General features: G+C 43.0%; 1 protein-coding gene across 1 annotated transcript in view; it reads right to left on the minus strand.

The window, feature by feature from the left end:
- DEPTOR (DEP domain containing MTOR interacting protein) overlaps positions 1-20,910 on the minus strand; it is a 189,818-nt gene that overhangs the window by 29,343 nt on the left and 139,565 nt on the right. The window contains exons 7-8 of the mRNA XM_017847589.1: positions 19,519-19,589; positions 17,241-17,345 (exon numbers count right to left, since the gene is read on the minus strand). Of these exons, the coding sequence (XP_017703078.1) occupies positions 17,241-17,345; positions 19,519-19,589 (176 nt within the window). The remainder of the gene's footprint in view (positions 1-17,240; positions 17,346-19,518; positions 19,590-20,910) is intronic.

Here is a 20,910-nt window from a genome sequence, read left to right on the forward strand (position 1 = left end):
AATGGGAAACTAATGAAGGATCTCAACTAGGAGTGTGGCATCATTTCCTGATTTCCTTTGGTTGCTTGGTGGGAAATGGATGATAAGGGTGCAAGAGTAGATGAAAAGAGGCCAGCTAGAGCCACAGTAGTACTGGTAAGAGATGACTGTGGTTTGGATTTAGGAAAATGAGGAAAGATGCATTTGAGATGCATTTTGGAAGTACCTATAATCGGAGGGCAAAGAGAAAAGCAAGCATGACTTCTAGGTTTCTGGCCCCAGTAACTGAGTGGATGGTGATATTTACTGAGCTGGAAGAGACTGGAGGAAGAACAGGAATGTGCAAAACAAAGCATTCAATCAACTGAAGCTCCATAATTCCTGTTCCAGTAATCTGACCCTCTGCCAAACAAATGTGTTCCCATTTTGGCTTTCCATCATTTCTTTCTCTCTCACAGACTCTCCTTGGAGAACCATAAGCTGTAACTAGAATGCCAACAATATTTGATTTCATCTGGCAGAAAAAAAATGGTGGGTGGAATTAAGAGACTCTGAAGCTAAAGGCAAAATGACAGACCCAACACTTGACTTTATAGTCTTCATCACGCAATTCTGAAAATGAGTGAAATGTCCAAATATGCCAAAATATGTATTTGAGAATCTGTCTTTTACCCAGTAACGTTCCTGCCAAATGCACATATCACAGTCTGTAATTAAACATTACATTTAATTAAAATCTGTGTGTATTAACATAGCTTGTAATTAAACATTTGCAAGTCATTAATATCTGTCTTGTCACTAGATCTGAAGCTCCCTGAGGGCAGGAACCTCACTGGCTTTGCTCACAATTGGATCCTCAATACCTGCCACAGTGTACTATATGCAGTAGGTACTCAATAAATACGTGCTGAAGGATGTTTGTACATTTTTTTCTGGTCAATGACAGAAACTATTGGTTCCTCCCCTATATCCAATGACCCACCCCCTTTTCTAATAGAACCACCATTATTTTTCTGGACACATGGCCACTGTGTCCATTTCCTAGGACTACAGGAACAAAGTACCAAAAACTGGATGGTTTTAAAAACAGAAATTTTTTTTTGTCTCACATTCTGGATGCTACAAGTATGAAATCAAAGGTTCAGCAGGGTAGGCCATGCTCCTTCTGATGGCTCTAGGGGAGCATCCTTCCTCGTGTCTTCCAGCTTTTGGAGTTTGCCCCCAATCCTTGGCACTCCGTGGCTTATAGATGCACCACTCCAGTCACATGGACAATTCCCCTTTGTGTCTTTACGTCTTTACATGATCTTTCTTCTGCATATGTCTGTCCTGTGGCCAATTTCCCCTTCTTAGGACATCAGTCATACTGGATTAGGCCCACGCTTATGACCTCATCTAAACTTGACTACCTCTATAAGGCCCCTATTTCCAAAGTGAGTCAGATTTTGAGGTACTGGGAGTTAGGACTTCAACATATCTTTTTAGGGGGACTCAATTCAACCCCTAACAGCCATCCAGAATAAATTCTACATTTCCCAGATTCCCTCACACCTAAGTGCAGCCATGTGTGGTTATGTCCGAAGCTAATGGGATGTAAAAGAAGTCATGTGTGCCACTTCCAAAGGTGTCTTTTATTTTTGTTTATTTATTCATTTTTGAGACACAGTCTTGCTCTGTCACCCAGGGTGGAGTGCTGTGGTGTAATCTCGGCTCACTGCAACCTCCACCTCCTGGGGTCAAGCGATTCTCCTGCCTCAGCCTTCCAGGTAGCTGGGACTACAGGTGCATGTCACCATGCCTGGCTAAGTTTTTGTATTTTTAGCACATATAGGGTTTTGCCATGTTGGCCAGGCTAGTCTCAAACTCCTGACCTCAGGTGGTCCGCCTGCCTCGGCCTCCCAAAGTGCTGGAATTACAGGCATGAGCAACCATGACCAGGGAGATAGGTTTTTTAAAAAAGGATAGTGCCCTCTGCTTCCCTTCTTTCCTTCTGGGTGGCTAGAATGCAGACCTAATCACTACAGTTCCAGCAGCTGTCTCAACCCTTGAAGTAACCTTGGGAATGGAAGCCAAGGAAAGTAAAAAAAAAACAAAATAGGTGACTGAAACCTTGGAGACACAGCTTAGCCCTGAACTGGCCTCCTTCTGGCTTTGACATGAAAACAAAACAAAGAAACAAAAACACCCAAAATACTAAAATACTAATCTTAGTCATTGTTTTGGAGGATTTATGACACTCACAAATGAAGCTAATTGTAACTGATATATAGAATCTTATCTAGGTAACATCGCAGCAGATATAGTAAAGGCACTCTCATGTTTATCTTTACTTCCCAAGATACTTGGGTTAGTCACTGCTATGGACTGAATTGTTCCCTCCCACCCCAAACTCAGATGTTGAAGTCTTGATGCCCAATGTGACTGTATGTGGAATAAGAAAATAATTAGGCTGGGTGTGGTGGCCCCGTATCTACTAAAAATACAAAAATTAGCCGGGCGTGGTAGTGCGTGCCTGTAATCCCAGCTACTTGGGAGGCGGAGGCAGGAGAATCACTTGAACCCGGGAAGCAGAGCTTGCAGTGAGCCAAGATTGCGCCACTGCACTCCAGCCTGGGCCACAGAGTGAGACTCTGTCTCCAACAAAAAAAAAAAGAAAAGAAAGAAAAGGAAGTAATTAAAGTTAATGAGGTTATAAAGGTGGGTCCCTATAGGATTAGTGGCCTAATGAGAAGAGACTCCAAAGAGTTCACTGTCTCTTATCTTCCTTGTGGGCACACAGTGAGAAAGAGGCCCTCTGAGAGTCAGGAGAAAGGCCCTCATCTCACCATGCTGGCTCCTGACTTCAGACTTCCATTCTCCAGACCTGTGAGCAAATTAATCTGTTGTTTAAGCCATCCAGTCTGTGGTTTATTATGGCATTCCTAACTGACCGATACTGTCATGGATGAATTCAAGAGTACGTCTTTGAAAAAAGATGCCTAGCTTGGGTTGGATCAGCTTTGAATCTCTTCCAGGTACAGGTCAGTCGAGGGTAGTCCCTGACTTTACAAGTGGGGGCAGTTTCAGCTGAGTGCAGTGGCTCACGCCTGGAATCCCAGCACTTTAAGAGGCCAGGGCAGGAGAATTGCTTGAGCCTAGGAGTTTGAGATCAGCCTGGGCAACATAGGGAGACCCCCATCTCTATAAAATAAAATAAAATAAAATAAAATAAAATAAAATAAAATAAAATAGATTAAACAAATTAAAAAACAAAAAGTGGGGATAATTTTAGGACTTATCTAGCTTTGAAGAGTCCTCCATAGGGGTGACAGATTTGGCCTCACACTAGTTATTTGGGTATGACCTGGAAAAACAGAGTAGCTGCCTAAGCTTCTGAGGCTTTAGGAGCCTCAAGACTGCCCCTTTCTAAAAACTGGCCCTTGTTACTGTCTTTAAGGATCCAACACAGAGTTAAAAGGCAGAGTTAAAAACCCATAGCAGATCAATTCAGGAGAAGCACAGGATTGTACCAAGATGTTTAAAAAACTTTCCATTTATCAGCTTTGGAAAAGAGAACTCTTCCAAATGTTGTGAATAAAATGTTTAGTGTCAACAAAACGTTAAACAAACTTAGCAATTAGCAAAAATGAACCCACTGATAGGAATGTAGTAGTCAATGGGGCTTGAACTTGTAATACCAGCATTTGCTGATTTTTAGATGCACATTTTAGCAACTCTGAAATCAAAGCATATCTTACAATCCATGCTATTTTATTCTATTTTATTCTATTCTATTTTATTTTATTTTAGATGGGCTCACTCTGTCACCCAGGCTGGAGTGCAAAGGCAGGATCACAGTTCATTTTATTTTATTTTATTTTATTTTATTTTATTTTATTTTATTTTAGATGGGCTCACTCTGTCACCCAGGCTGGAGTGCAGAGGCAGGATCACAGTTCACTGTAACACTGAATGACTGTTCTCAAGTGATCCTCCCACTTCAGCCTCCCAGGTAGCTGGGACTACTACATGCCAGCAGTGGCTGACTATATGCCACTGAGCCTGGCTAACTTTTTCTGTAGAGGTGAGGTCTTGCTATGTTGCCCAGGTTGGTCGTCAAACTCCTGGCTTCAGGTGATCCTCCCACCTCAGCTTCTATAAGAGTTGCAATTAAAAGTTTCAGCCACCACACCCAGCTATAATCCATGCATCTTGTATTTGATGAAATATAGTAGACATTTATATGTAGACAAATATAGTAGACATTATAGATGGTTCGTTGAATGTCCATCACATGATATGGGCATGGGCTTGATACCTCATACACACATTTTTATTTATCCCCATGACCATGCTATGAAGCAATTATTATCGCTACTTAAAAATGAGAAACCTAGACTTAGCTTTTCTAAAACTAGAAAGAATTGGAATAGTATACTGCAATATGGCAGAAACATGTGATTACATAGACCCTCTCCCTCTGTTATCCCCTTTTAGCTACTGTTTTGTTACTTTGTGTTTCATTTGCAAATATAAATGTATTTAAGCAACAATCAGTCAGAAGACTCTGAGTAACAATTATTTAAATAAGCAATATAATGAAAGACACCCAGAAATATTTATTGTTGATAATAAGCAATATAATAAAAGACACCCAGAAATATTTATTGTTGATTATGAAGCAGCTACTGAGCTAGGACACATTTTCCATTTATTTTTTATGCATTTATTTTTGAGATGGAGTTTCGCTCTTGTCACCCAGGCTGGAGTGCAGTGGTGCAATCGCAGCTCACTGCAACCTCCACCTCCTGGGTTCAAGCAATTCTCCTGCCTCAGCCTCCCAAGTAGCTGGGATTACAGGTGCCTGCCACCACGTCCAGCTAATTTTTTGCATTTTTAGTAGAGATGGGGTTTTGCCATGTTTGCCAGGCTGGTCTCGAGCTCCTAACCTCAGGTGATCTGCCCACCTTGGCCTCCCAAAGTGCTGCGATTATAAGCGTGAGCCACTGCGCCCAGCCCACATATTCCATTTAATCATGACTATTACCAGCCCTATTTTATTTTATTTTATTTTATTTTATTTTATTTTATTTTGAGACTCGCTATGTCACCCCGGCTGGAGTGCAGTGGTGTGATCTCAGCTCACTGCAACCTCTGCCTCCTGGGTTCGAGTGATTCTCCTGCCTCAGCCTCCTGAGTAGTTGGGATTAAAAGCACATGCCATCATGCCCAACTATTTTTTGTATTTTTAGTAGAGACAGGGTTTCGCCACATTGGCCAGGCTGGTCTCAAACTCTTGACCTCCAGTAATCCACCTGCCTCGGCCTCCCAAAGTGCTGGGATTACAGGAATGAGCCACCGTGTCTGGCCAGCATCATTTTAAGGGTGAAGAATTTGAGGCTTAGATTAAGTAATTATTTTAATTATTATTTAAAATTAGTTAAAATAACTAATAATATAAAAATTATTAGTTTAAGTAATTATTTTTGGTCCTATAAAAGTCGTGAAGCTAAGACTCAACCCCCCCCCCCCCACATCTGACACTTAAGGCAGGGCTCTTTGGCAGTGGCCCTCCTGCCAGTCACAAACTAGAAACTCAAGCCCTAATGAACACAGATATGGGCTATAAGGCAAAGGGGATGTGATGTGTCAGATGAAAAGAATGAGAAGGAGATCAGATGTGATGGCTCATGCCTGTAGTCCCGCTACCTGGGAGGCTGAGGTGGGAGGATCGCTTGAGCCCAGGAGGTGGAGGCTGCAGTGAACCATGTTCACACCACTGCACTCCAGTCTGGGTGACAAAATGCAACCCTGTCTCAAAAAACAAAACAAGCTGGGTGTGGTCTCTCTCGCCTGTAATCCCAGCACTTTGGGAGACTGAGGGAGGTGGATCACTTGAGCTCAGGAGTTTGAGACCAGCCTGGCCAACGTGGTGAAAACCCGTCTCTACTAAAAATGCAAAAATTAGCTGGGTGTGTTGGCATGTGCCTGTAGTTCCAGCTATATTTGAGAGGCTGAGGAAGGAGGATCACTTTAACTCGGCAGGCAGAGGTTGTAGTGAGCCGAGATCATGCCACCGCACTCCAGCCTGAGTGATGGAGTGAGACTCTGTCTCAAAACAAACAAATAAGCAAGAAAAAACAAACAAATAAAAAAATGGGAAGAACTGGCAGGAGAAGTCAGAGACACTTCTGGAGATTTTGGAAAGTGGGAGAACATGTAGTGCTGGTGATGGGGGATACCGGGATGAAGGTGAATTCCATGAAATCAGTCAGAAAGGACCCTGGTCCTCAGTAACGAGCAGTGTGGCAGTGACTTAGATGAAGTTAGGAACAGGAACTTGGGGGACATGAAAGGAGTAGGCAGGATTCTAGGGTGACAGGGCAGAGGGCAACTCGATCTGGGAAAGCTGAACCTCAGAGAACTCAAGACATATTTCCAAGACTGAATAATTACTCAGATTTATTTCACAAACTGGTTGTGCCTCTGAGATGTGCCCATGTATTCAGACTGTGGCGAAGGAGGGAAGGACGACATGGCTGACCAGCAGGAGGGGCCCTGCATGCATTATTTCCTTTAATCCCTCAGCGACCCTATGAGGAAGACACCACACATATCCCTAGTTAACAGATGAGAAGGAAGCCCAGAGAAACAAGACAATTTGCCAAAAGTTACACAGGCATGAGGAGTGGAGCCAGGATTCTGTCTGATTCTAAGAGCCTAAACTAATTTCTTGTGATAGGATCATATCAGTGGTTGCCTCTGGTGAAAGAGGCTGACTTGAAAGAGGCACGAGGGGACCTCTGGAGGGACAGATGTGTTCTGTGTTCTGATTGAGAGTGACACCAGTGTGCACATCTGACAAACTTACCAATCTATACACTTAAAAGGTATGCATTATTTTATTTTATTTTATTTTATTTAAGAGTCTCGCTCTGTTGCCCAGGCTGGAGTGCAATGGCACAATCTCGGCTCACTGCAACTTCCTCCTCCTGGGTTCAAGCGATTCTCCTGCCTCAGCCTTGTGAGTAGCTGGGATTACAGGCATGGGCCACCACGCCTGGCTAATTTTTCTATTTTCAGTAGAGATGGGGTTTCACCATGTTGGCCAGACTGGTGTCAAACTCCTGAGCTCAAGTGGTCCATCCGCCTCGGTCTCCCAAAGTGCTGAAATTACAGGCATGCGCCACCACAGCTGGCCAAAAGTTGTGCATTTAAAAAATGTCTTTCTTCCTCTCTAGGCTATAAATCCCATGAAGATCTAATATAATGCCTAGCACATGGTAGTGGTCAGTGAGTAGTGACTGAACAAGGAACTGTGCACTGTTACCACTGTATTACTGAGGGCATCAGAGCCTGCACAGAAGAAGAATCCCTGCAAAGGAAGGACACAGAGCGGAAAAGGGCTCGGTGCTGAGACCCTGAGAAGACGCCCTCTCAGGCCACCACTTCACAGCAAAGTGGTCATCTTTCCCCTCCCAGTCATGCCCAGTGGTGAGCAGTGGCTCACTGACCCTATAATTTTCTGTTAACTGAGAAGCTACAACTCTGCAAAAGTGAGACATAGCACTGCATACAAAACAACACCGTTTATCCCATATGACTCTCCTGAACTCCACTGGAAAGGAACTACTTTTTTTTTTTTTCTTTTGAGTCAGTCTTGCTCTGTGGCACAGGCTGGAGCGCAGTGGCACGATCTCGGCTCACAGCCACCTCCGCCTCCTGGGTTCAAGCGATTTTCCTGCCTCAGCCTCCCTAGTAGCTGGGATTGTGGGCACATGTTACCGCACCTGCCTAATTTTTGATTTTTTAGTAGAGATGGGGTTTCGCCATGTTGGCCAGGCTGGTCTCGAACTCCTGACCTCAGGTGATCCACCTGCCTCGGCCTCCCAAAGTGCTGGGATTACAGGCACGAGCCACCACCCCCGTCTACAACTACATATTTTTAAAACATCACCTCAGGATCTATGTCCTAGGGGAAAAAAAATCACAGAAGGGATTTTCTCCTTTGTGTGGATTGTGGATAGTTACTCCACAATTTGCTTCTTTTTTTTTTTTGAGACGGAGTCTCGCTCTGTCACCCAGGCTGGAGTGCAGTGGCCGGATCTCAGCTCACTGCAAGCTCTGCCTCCCGGGTTCACGCCATTCTCCTGCCTCAGCCTCCCGAGTAGCTGGGACTACAGGCGCCCGCCACCTCGCCCGGCTAGTTTTTTTGTATTTTTTTAGTAGAGATGGGGTTTCACTGTGTTAGCCAGGATGGTCTCGATCTCCTGACCTCGTGATCCGCCCGTCTAGGCCTCCCAAAGTGCTGGGATTACAGGCTTGAGCCACCGCGCCCGGCCAATTTGCTTCTTTAGTGCCCAAATTATCTTGGCCAAATTAATTTCGGAACCTGGCCCCTCTTGGTTCAGGAGGAAAATTCCATGAAATAGACAGTTATGTTGCCATCAGAGGGAAAGACCAAAAAGCAGGATTTTGACATTTTTTTTCTTGCTATGAAAAATAAGAAATTTTGAAAAGGAAAAAAAGGACATCATGGCCACTAATTTTTTATTCTGACTCAGATGGTTCTGTTTCTATGTAAATATGCAAAGAAACAGATAAACAGAGGAAAAAAAGGCCCCGTTAAGTCCACATCCATCAATTCATCACGGCAGGAAACAAGAAAAGAAGCCAGGAGGCTTGAAATCCCTCTGAGACTTGGCGCAGGGTAGCATGAAAACTTGAACACTGTTTCTCACAGGATTTAATTATTCCCATAAGAAAAAACAAACTTTCCAGAAAAGAGCAAGGATATCTTTTGTTCCTGATTTGTTAACTAGGGCTCAAATTCCTTCAGAGCTTGAAGGCTGAATGGTTTGCTCTGACAAGTGTTTGATTAAACTACCAAAAATAAGGATTTGGGATTTTTCACTTGGATGACCCTGGTAGATCTAGTCCTGACCTAAGTGAGGAGCTGATGCCAAGAATGAAAATTATTTATTTGATCTTCTTCAAGTCAACCCAGGTGAACACGTGACCACTCCAACAAGAATACAAATTCTCTCTGCGGAAGACACAAAAGGTCATGCATCTATGAGCAGTTTGCCAGGGATTTCAGGGTTTAATATAATATGTCATCTATTGGCCTCCACCTCACGGGTTTGCATTTTTTGAAATAATACAATAGGAAGCATGTGGGTATTGGGGGAGATACATCAGATTTGAATCTAACTCTGACATTTACAAGCTGGGTGACCTAGGGAAAAGGATAAACTGGGTCTCGGTTTCCTCATTTGTAAAGTAAGGAGAACACTACCTACCCACCTTCAGCAGTTGTTGGAACAGTAAGAGTTCATGGGGACACAATGCTGGTGATCACTAAGTATATTCCCTTAGCCTTTCTTTGGAAGTATCAGTTCATTGAATCATTTAGTAAATTTGCTTCCAGCACTTACTAAATGCCAAGAATTGTGCTAGGTATTGAGAATATAGTAGTTAAGACAGACAAGGGCTCTACATTTAGACAGTCCTTGAAAACAGATGGACAAGTAACATATAAATATATACAATCAGATTCTAAAAAATATGATGGAGACAATAAGACAGGTGTTACAGACTGAACGTTTGTGTATTCCCAGAATTCATACATTGAGGTTGGTCGTGATGGCTTAAGCTTGTAATCTCAACACTTTGGTATCCCGAGGTAGGCAGATCACTTGAGTTCAGGAGTTTGAGACTAACCTAGGCAACATGGCAAAACTCCATCTCTACAAAATGTACAAAAATTAGCCAGGCATGGTGGCATGATGTGCCTGTGGTCCAAGCTACTTGGAAGGCTGACAGGAGGATCGCTTGAGTCCAGGAGATGGAGGCTGCATTGAGCCATGTTCAGGCCACTGCACTCCTGACTGTGTGACAAGGTTTAACTCTTTCTTTAAAAAAAAAAAAAAAAAAAAATTCCATGGCCAGGCATTGTGGCTCACACCTGTAATCCCAGCACTTTGGGAGGCTGGGGCAAGTGGATCACTTGAGGTCAGGAGTTTGAGACCAGCCTGACCAACATGGTGAAACCCTGTCTCTAATAAAAATACAAAAAAATTAGCTGGGCATGGTGTTGCACACCTGTAATCCCAGCTACTTGGGAGGCTGAGGCAGAAGAATCACTTGAACTGGAGAGGCGGAGGTTGCGATGAGCTGAGATCGGGCCATTACACTCCAGCCTGGGCAACAAGACCGAACCTCCATCTCAAAAAAAAAAAAAAAAAAAACAACCTTTTTTTTTGATACATTGAAATTCTAACCCCCAGCGTGATGGTATTAGAAGGTGGGGCCTTGGGAGGAAATGAGGTCATGAGGGTTGAGCCCTGATGAATGGGATTAGTGCCTTTATAAGCAGACTGGAGAACTTGCTCTTGCTCTCTCTGTACTATATCACTGTTGTAAGAGTTACTAAGAAGTTATTTTAGGCAGATAGAGAGGAAAAGCGGTCCTAGGGAAGTTTCATTTTCAAAGCAGCTCTTACAGCCAGGCCAGCAACCTTTAACATGCAAATGGCGGCCATTAGAAACTGGGTCCAGCCAAACATGGCGATTCCCTGGCCTTCTTGTCCTTGCGACACACGCTCCTGGCAACATGGCTGCCCCCACCTATTCCAATGTGTGTAGAACATCATGGTGCCCTGCATTTGCATATTAAAAGACTAGGGTGGGAGGGCCAGCTTTTTCGGGCTACGTGAATGACATGCCTTGTCAAACCAATCCCCTGAGCCCTGTGGAAATCAGACAACACCTCCGCCCACCTTCTTATAAAACTGGCTGGTATTTGTGGCACCTGGGGTCTCCTCTTTTGGCTGTGGAGCCCCCCTCCCTCTGTCTCTGCATGGGGGAGCATCTATTTTGGCCTCCTCCCATCTTTCTTGCCTATTAGACTCTCTACTTCTTAAAACCACTCCACACGTGGCCATGTCGTTTTTTCCAATTTGACTCAAGATAAAGAACCTGGTGTTCCTCCACTCATTGGAGCCATATCATCATTGTTGGGATATAGCAAGAAGATGACCAACTGCAAACCAGAAAGTAGACCCTCACCAAACACCGAGTCTGCCAGAACTTTCATCTTGGACTTCCCAGACAAATGTTTATCATTTAAGCCATCAATTCTATATAGCAGCCTAAAATAACTAAGACCACATGGTGATACGAGGAGAAGTAATTGGAGAAAGACAGGAGGAATATCACAGGGTATTCGAGGAAGGTTACTCTGAAAAATTAACATTTAATCTGAGACTTGAAGGACAACAATGGAACCAGCTATTCAGCCCTAGGTAGGAGCAAACCCAGTATCTGGGAGGAACAGAGATAAAGGCAGGGAAGGAGATAAAGATATAAGTAGGGCCCAGATTACAGACTTTGTAGACCACAGAAAACATCTGAGTTTATTCTTATTGTAATAGGGAGCCATTAGAGTATTGTGAGTGCCTGAGTCACTTAATTAGATTTTCTTTAATAGGCAGACATAGGCATAATCATGATGTACTCCTGAAATGTAAAAATTCTCCCTGACTAAAGCAGAGGATGTCTTCTAGAGGATCATGTAAAACAAGGTAATCATAGATAGTATGGTCCAGAAATGGGTTTAGATTTGATGTGATTTAAAAAAAAAAAAAAGATTATATCATTCAAGGTTGTAACATGAAACCAATGTTTACACAATATTCATTATACTGTAACCTACAGAATAGCTGTAGCTATTCTTAGCACTTTGGGAGGCCAATGTGGGCAGATCACTTGAGGTCAGGAGTTTGAGACAAGCCTGGCCAACATGGTGAATACTTGTCTCTACTAAAAATACAAAATGAGGTGTGGTGGCACATGCCTGTAGTCCCAGCTACTCGGGAGGCTCAAGCAGAAGAATCGCTTGAACCCGGGAGGTGGAGGTTGCAGTGAGCCAAGATCACACCACTGCACTCCAGCTTGGGTGACAAGAGTGAGACTCCATCTAAGAAAAGGAAAAAAAAAATAGCTTGGGGAAGGAACTGGCTTCCCTTTCAAAGTAGCAGCAAAGAGAAAAGAGACAGAATTTTTTCCTCCTGGAATGATTTGTTCCTCTAGGACATGAGTATTTGGATGCTGACATTAAATGAGCTCCTGTAGAGAAAGAGCCTCGCACGGCACAGGGTCGGGTACAGAGAAGAGAAAGTTCCTTCTCTTGTTTGTTCCTTTCCCCTCTGCATTGAAAGGAAATCAGAAGCCCTGGATATAAAATTCTTCAAGGATGAGTGAAAAGTCATCAAAGGAAAAATGCAGGAAACAACTTCTCGATGTAAATGCATTGCATGGGTTGATCAAACTTTTGATGATTTCCATATTTCACGCTCCATTCTAGAATTGTAGTGCCAGACAAAAGTCCTCCAAGCCCAAGGTTTACAGATTTTTTTTTTTTAAGTAAAGGAACTTTCAAAATAAGAATGACTCAAATTCAAAGATGCTGGGTCAAGCCTGGTCAACATGGTGAAACCCCATCTCCACTAAAAATGCGTAAAATTAGCCGGGCATGGTGGCGCATGCCTGTAATCCCACCTACTTGGGAGGCTGAGGCAGGAGAATCACTTGAATCCAGGAGGTGGAGGTTGCAGTGAGCCGAGATGGCATCACTGCAATCCAGGCTGGGCGACAAGAGTGAAACTCCATCTCAAAAAAAAAAAAAAAAAAAAAAGTAGTCATAGCAAAAGTATAAAAATTTCACTGGATGGAGCAGCCACATCGGCCCAGATACAGGGCTCTGCCCCCATTCAAAACCTGGAGAAAATGAGAACCCTGACTAAAGGAAGAGCCCAACATTCAGTGTAGGAAGGGACACTGAGGCACTTTACACTATCCTAGGTTAGCTCTGGACAGTCAGAGATGCCAAAAGGAGGCATGTGGTCAGGATGTTGGACAATTTCCACCACCCAGACCTCGCAGGTTAATCAGTGCCCAAGTGGGAGGATCCTTCCCACAGGGCACCCCAGGACCCTCTTGAGGACTACACACCCCAAACTCTGCAGTTTTCCGAGTTGAAAGTATCAGCAATGACAGGTTGCTGGGAACAAGCCTTTACGATTAGATTATACAAATGGCTTCTTTGTAAGTGAAATTATTCTATGACAAATGGTAAAATAGGAAAAAACTGAGTTAGTGTTTTAGGTAAGAAAATAATGTACAAAATAATTTCTAATGAATATAAACAGCTAAACTATACGGAAGGACATAGTGTTTGCTGTCCTTTTAACCAACAAACAGTAATACTAAAAATGTATTCTCTGTATAGTCATGCACTGCATAATGATGTTTCAGTCAACTACGAACTGCATATATGATGGTGGTCCCATCGTTTTTTTTTTTTTGAAACGGAATTTCCCTCTTGTCGCCCAAGCTGGAGTGCAATGGCGTGATCTTGGCTCACTACAACCTCTGCCTCCCAGGTTCATGCGATTCTTCTGCCTTAGTCTCTTGAGTAGCTGGGACTACAGGCACCCACCAGCATGCTCAACTAATTTTTGTATTTTTAGTAGAGACTGGGTTTCAGCATGTTGGTCAGGTAGGTCTCAACCTCCTGACCTCAGGTGATCTTCCCACCTCAGCCTCCCAGAGTGCTGGGATTACAGGCATGAGCCACTGAGCCTGGCCCCCCATCATCTTTTAAGATTGCAATAAAGCTGAAAAATTTGGCTGGGCATGGTGGTCAAGAGATCGAAACCATCCTGGCCAAAATGGTGAAACCCTGTCTCTACTAAAAATACAAAAATTAACTGGGCGTGGTGGTGCACACCTGTAGTCCCAGCTACTTGGGAGGCTGAGGTAGGAGAATTGCTTGAACCCGGGAGGCGGAGGTTGCAGTGAGCCGAGATTGATTGTGCCATTGCACTCCAGCCTGGGTGACAGAGCCAGACTCTATCTCAAAAAAAAAAAAAAAAAAAAAAAAATTGAGAGAGAATGCTTTAAAAAAAATTCCCATTGCCCAGTGACATCATAGTTGTCATGGACCTTTTTCTATATTTAGACACACAAATACCATTGTGTTACAATTGCCTACAGTATTCAGTACAGTAACACGCTGTACAGTGTTTATAGCTTAGGAGCGATAGGCTATATCTAGGTGTGTGGTAGGCTGTCCCATCCAGGTTTGTATAAGTACACTCCATGATGGTCACACAAATACAAAATCGCCTTAAAACCCATTTCACAGAACATAACCCTGTCATTAAGTGGTGACTTTATATTAATTCCAATGCAGTTTGGTCAAAAGCATCTTCTTAGAAGAGTTTCAGGGCTATATCTTAACAACAACGCTGATAAAAGTTTCCTTTTGTGTGTTTCTCTTAAATGACAAAATGTTACGTTAAGCAATTTAAACAAGCTTTTTTTTCTTCTTGCCAGGTTTGTCAGAATTTTCAATATACTAATGTGCTTTGTGAATTTCTAAGAGGGGGATAAAGTATGTGGCAGTTTAAAACTGCTTTGATCAGAGAACCTCAGGACAGATGTTTTGCTGGACCAGAGAGCTGTGTAATAATACAATGATGGAAAGGCTGCTCTAATGAACTCTGTAAAGCTCTATAACATAAGAAAACCACTGTGTACCTCTGAAGAAACTAAACATATAAACCATATGAGGCATTAGCTTATGAAATTGAAAAAATATATAAGGTAAAACATCAGTCAGGGTATATACATTAAAGAGTTAATCAGTTGACATTGCCCAGAATGGTGATGTATGTACATCAACAAAGATAAACTAAAATCGATTAATTTCACTGTACACTTGGCTAAACAAAACAAGGTCTTTAGTTGCAATGTAAATAAATTCATTGCTTTCCTCAAAAGAAATGCTCTTTTAAGCCAAAGCATCATGCTAGTGAGTACACACTCAGAACTGAAGCACTGTGCCAAAATAAATTTATAGTAGGTACTTTATTGTGGAAATAAAATATAAAATTCTTCCCCAGCCAAGAGTTCCATTAGAAAATGAAAAATTCAGCCTCGGCATAGATGCAAATGCTTGCTTTTTTATGAGCCCGGCCAACATTCCTACTCTGAGTTGCTTTGGTGTTGTGCCTGCTGCAGTCTTGGGAAGGTAAAAGGGCTCTGCCACACACTGCCTTAGCCAGCAGGGCTTACATGGCTGCCCCGGAGCACAGGACCCCAGGGCCTGTGCCTCCCCGACATGAGTGAGGTGTTCAAATCAAAAGGTGGAGGCAGCCCCTAATCACACCCGTGCTGATACCTGAGCAGGCAGTAAAGGTGCTCTTTGCTTTCTTGAGCCATTTTCTGTTGCCCACTTATTTTTTCCAGCATGCAAACCAATGCCAGAGAGCTCATGCTGGAAATTTGAGAGGCGGAGATCCCAATCATGCTTATTGCTACTCTAGGAAAAGGCTGATAGAAGAGGATGAAAGTATCAAATAAATGAACAGGGGAATGATCTTTAGCTTTTAAGCCTTCTGCATCCTCTTACGGTTTCAGATAATCAAGACAGAAATATCCTCTTATGAAACATTTCACAGACAATAGAACAAAGCTATGCTATATAAAGGTATATCAAAGCAAAACACCTCAACATCCTCTTAAATAAAAACAATGTATATAATATATATACACACAAGAAGTCTAGAAGAATATAAATCAAAATGTTAATGGCTACATTTTATAGGATGCCAATTATCAAAGCTGCTTAAAAAATGTTAACAGTAGTCATCTCTGAGTTAGGGAAGATTAGAAGTAATTTTACTTTTTTTCCTGCTCGCATATATTTTCCAGATCTTCTTGACTGTATGTGTCTTTTTTTTTCTTTTTTTTGAGCCAGAGTCTCAGGCTCTGTCACCCAGGTTGGGATACATGGGTCTGATCTCAGCCCACTGCAACCTCTGCCTCCCAGGCTCAAGCAATTCTCCTGCCTCGGTCTCCTGAGTAGTTGGGACTACAGGAGTGAGCCACTACGCCTGGCTAATTTTTTGTATCTTTAGTGGAGACTGGGTTTCACCATGTTGGCCAGGCCTGTCTTGAACTCCTGACCTAAAGTTATCCACCCGCCTCAGCCTCCCAAGATGCTGAGATTACAGGCATGAGCCACCATACCTGGCACATAGATGTATCATTTTAGTAAATATGTAAAAGTTATTTTTAAAAATCTTCCATAATTCATTCAATAATGAATTGATGTTTGTGTAGCTCTTTGTACTTTATCAAGGTTTCCACACATTTAATCCATAAAACAATGGGAAATAGTATGACTGTCATTTCAGAGAGGAGAAAACAGACTCTGAGATATTATAAAACTTATTCAAAGTCAACAAGCTAGTAACTAACAGGACCAAGATCTAGATCTCCAGATCTCTTCCAAATTTCATGGCTTTTGTTTTCTTTTTCTCAATATTGGCTATGTCGTATGGTCTAGTATGTGCTACTAGATACATAAACCCCACAGGAATATACCTTGCATAGAATAGAAGCATTGGAGTTCTTACATAAAGATTTAAGCAAAGGGAAATACATAATTTTTCAAACTCAGTATTGGTTGAGGGGGAACATGTAAAACACCAGGGGAGGTTTGGAGACCAAACCTCCAAACACCAGGGAGATAGGAAAACTTGCTCTCCTGGTTCCTATATCATATGTGCTTGACTTCATTTTAACCCCATTCAGAAAGGGAAAAGGAAATTTGACAAAAGTGAAGCCAAAACACTTAGGGAGAAAAAGTACACATGGCATCAAATAATGAAATTAAGCTACAGGTATTTAGACACTGCTAAATGTTGTTTTGTTGTTGTTTTGTTTTGTTTTAGAGACAGAGTCTCGCTTTGTCACCTAGGCTGGAGTGCAGTGGTACGATCTTGGCTCACTGCAACCTCTGCCTCCTGGGTTCAACCAATTCTCCTGCTTCAGCCTCCTGAGTAGCTGGGATTACAGGTGTGCGCCACCATACCTGGCTAATTTTTGTATTTTTAGTAAGGATGGGGTTTCGCTATGGTGGCCAGGCTGGTCTTGAACTCCCGACCTCAAGTGATTTGCCCGCCTTGGCCTCCGAGTGTGCTAGGATTACAGGTGTGAGTCACCACGCCCGGCTAGATACTTCTAAATGTTTATTAGAGGAGAGGGAAGACCCAGGGAAAGGTTAAAGACTTTGGAGAACAAGAAAGAGAGGGCAGAAATAGAAAAGGACACAAAATAAGATGGATTTGGATCCCTAGTAAGAATCATGGCCAATTTGGCATGAAGAACCCAAGACAGTTATAAAAGAGAGTGAGAAAGACCCGTTAGTACCTTCATTCCTGCTGCGGCTGCAGGGCCACTGGGGTCTACAGCCTGGATGTGGCATGGCTTGCTTCCTCGCACCACAAAACCCCAGCCAACCGCGTCACCAACAATCTAGAGAGGAAAACCACAGTTAGCAAGCAGCCGACTGTCTCCGGCAATTTGCGTATTCTTCTGAGGGAGAGAAAACCAGCCCAGGATTAAGTATGCACCATGACATATTTTCCTCCGTTTCTCTCTCCCCTGCCAGGGGATTGGAACACTGCTTCTATCACAAACCCAGGCATCTCCCTGTAGAAAAGGTGGTAAAAAAAAACTAACCTATTTGGCAGAAAGAAGATGCTCCCGTGAGGGCATGATTCAATAAACAACTGGACGATGTTCTCTTTCTTAGGCTGTTATACAATGTAATGTCAGACTCCAATAGAAGGTTTAGAAAAAGTCATAACATGGTTGAAATGTCTCTCCGGACACAGTTTCTACTCTTTGTTCTTTTCCCCAGTATCCAAATGATACACTCTTGATCCTGCAATGTCATGAAAGTCTAGCATAATTATTTAAATTACTAATGGTGAGAAATGAAGAGACTTGGCTTTCTTTTCTTTTCTTTTCTTTTTTTTTTTTTTTTCTTCTTGAGACAGAGTCTTGTTCTGTCACCCAAGCTGGAGTGCAGTGGTGCAATCTCAGCTCACTGCAACTCCCACTACCGGGTTCAAGTGATTCTCCTGCCTCAGCCTCCCAAGTGACTGGGAGTACAGGCACACAACACCACGCCTGGCTAATTTTTTGTATTTTTAGTAGAGACAGGGTTTCACCATGATGGTCAGGCTGGTCTCGAACTTCTGAGCTCAGGTGATCTGCTCGCCTCAGCCTTCCAAAGTGCTGGGATTACAGGCATGAGCCCTCACGCCCAGCTTAGACTTGGCTTTCTAAAAACACAATATTCTCCACCAAGGGGGAAAAAATTGAAAAAGTACATAAAGTTCACAATGTACAGTGTACAAGTAGACTCTAAACCAAAAGTTGTTCGGAATTAGAGAAGGCCTTTTCTATAGAAATCATTATTACAGCTGGCAGTTTCATTCCCTGGACAGCTGCTAGCCACGTCTTTCACACATAGCCCAACCAAAACACAGCTGAAACACATTCACAATCAGTTACTAACCATGTTGGCATTTAAATTAAAAATCAAAAACAAATACTTTCAAAATACAATCTGCTCTCTCTTCAATGCTGGAGACTGAGGAAAAACAGGGAGAAACAGGGAGGTAAATGAAAATTTTTGTGGAAATGCTCAAGATTTTCATGCACTTCCATTACTTTACAGTTTGCAGTTATTTGCATATTATACTCAATTTCACTTCCGAAGGTACAGTTTATCTTTTCCTCTGGTACAGACGTGTTATCAGTGCCTTTCTCCTGTTAACTCCTCAGCATTCAGAATGTGAAGCGGCCCTTAGCAAATGTTTGCTGCGTGACTGAGTGTGGATAGAATTCTCCCCCAGCCTGATGTAATGCCACTAACGTTAGAAGATGAAGGAGGAGTAGAAGTGTTTGGAAGAGGATATGAATGTGAATTTGAGGAGATTGACAGAAGGAGACATGGGAAGGGGAGTGGGGGTGGTGATGCTGAGAGGAGCACTTTCATTCCATTTGAAGAAATCCAACGCAGGCAGAAGGAACCTAAAGGACCTCCAAGAAGGGGCAGGGTGTCCGAGCTGCTCACAGCAAGTCAGAGGCTTGTGTACCTCAAGGCATGCTCACATTGTTGAAGCACCCTGCCTACGGTAGAACAATTTATCCCACAGTTTCCTTTCTCTACCTTAACACTCCCCTCATGTTTTAAATAACGTCTAGAATTAATTATAATGCAGAAGGGATTATTGGCATCATTGGCACTTCCATTTGCCATAAAATCTAATAATAATTTAAATTACTAATGGTGGGAAATAAAATCTAAAATTATTAGATTTTAAGGCAAATGCAAGTGCCAATGATGCCAATCTTAAAATTTGCAATTAAATTAGAATAAGCGCATAATGGAAATCTTTTCTTTAACAAAGAACACATCAAAAAAATGTTAAATGCTATATGAATAATAAAGCCTGTGAAGTCCTAATGCATCTTAGTGCCTTAAGGTCAAGAAAGCCTATTACCATAATTATGCTAAAACAAAAGAAAACTAGAAAAACAGTTTTCAGGTCAGTCTATAAGCTACCCATTGACACATGGACACGGTGCAGAAAAATGGGCAGCACAGGAGAAACAGGCCAGACCATCAGCCTACCGTGAATGTCTTCCTTGCATACGGAGCCCCGGGAGTAAGGAGTTCCTCAGAGGTGACTGGTCTCTTCAGCACTGTCAGACAAACATAATGTCAAGACATAAGCACTTCCAAGTCCTCCATCCATGTATTCAGCAGCTATTTATTGATATCTCATAGGTGACCATCAGTGAGAAAAAGTAGCAAAGATCCCTGCCTCACAGTTTATATTTTAGCTGAGTGGAGACAGAAAATAGCAGCAAACATACATAACCCTAAACCTACCTTACAAAGTTAAGGAAAAAAAGAAAGGGAAGGAAAGCAAGAGTGCCGGGGGTGGGGATAAGAGGACAGGTCAATTTTTTTTCTTTCTTTTTTTTTTTTTTTTTTGAGACGGAGCTTTGCCTTTGTCGTCCAGGCTGGAGTGCAATGATGCGATCTCGGCTCACTGCAACCTCCGCCTCCTGGATTCAAGCAATTCTCCCACCTCAGTCTCCTGAGTAGCTGGGATTACAGGCACCCAACACCACATCTGGCTAATGTTTGTATTTTTAGTAGAGACAGGGTTTCACCATGTTGGCCAGGCTGGTCTTGAACTCGTGACCTCAGGCAATCCGCCCGCCTCAGCCTCCCAAAGTGCTGGGATTACAAGCATGAGCCACCCAGACTCATTTCCTTCTTAACACCTAGGACTGCATGTACACACTGCTTTCTGCCCTGAGTAATAATGCTAGTGAGCTTTTCGGAGTATTTAACATGTGCTAGAGAGGCACCATGCAAGGTGATGTGAATATATTAACTCACTTAATCATCACAAGAATGAACGAGTTAGGATCGTTGTTATCCCCATTTTATAACTGCAAAAACAACCTTAGAAAAGTTAAATTGATTGTGTCCAAGGTTCCAGAGCTAATGGGTGGCAGAAGTAGAATCAAACTCAGGCATGAGACACCAGCGCCCACACTCTCAGCTACTGTGCCACACTCACTCTGGGCCATGCTGTCCTGAAAGCAAAAGAAAGGGTCTAGAAGCTCAGGAAGATAGTGGCATGCCGTCCTCCTCACATCAGCTCTCTGCTGTTGCCTACCAAGACAGCAGACAGCAGCCAATTCCTGACTTGTGGCTGCCTAAAACCCACTGATAATGAACCTCCCCATCCATCCTGTGCTCACTAAGAACTGGAGAGGGGCTGTCATATCCTCCCCAAATAGCCAGGGGGTCAGGGGACAGGGACCATTCTAAACCAGCTCTGTAGACATCGTGAACTTGAAGTGCCACAGATAAACAGAAAAGCCCCAGCCACGGGGCCTAACCTGGTGAAGTGGCATCCTCCGATCCCCTTTGCTGGTGAGAGTCAGAGGTCAGGTACCAGTTCTGGAATGAGTGCGCAGCAGACAAGGAAAGGGAGCGTGGGGA

Source organism: Rhinopithecus bieti, unplaced genomic scaffold (genome assembly GCF_001698545.2).
Source record: "Rhinopithecus bieti isolate Rb0 unplaced genomic scaffold, ASM169854v2 scaffold_28066, whole genome shotgun sequence".
Classification (NCBI taxonomy): Eukaryota; Metazoa; Chordata; class Mammalia; order Primates; family Cercopithecidae; genus Rhinopithecus; species Rhinopithecus bieti.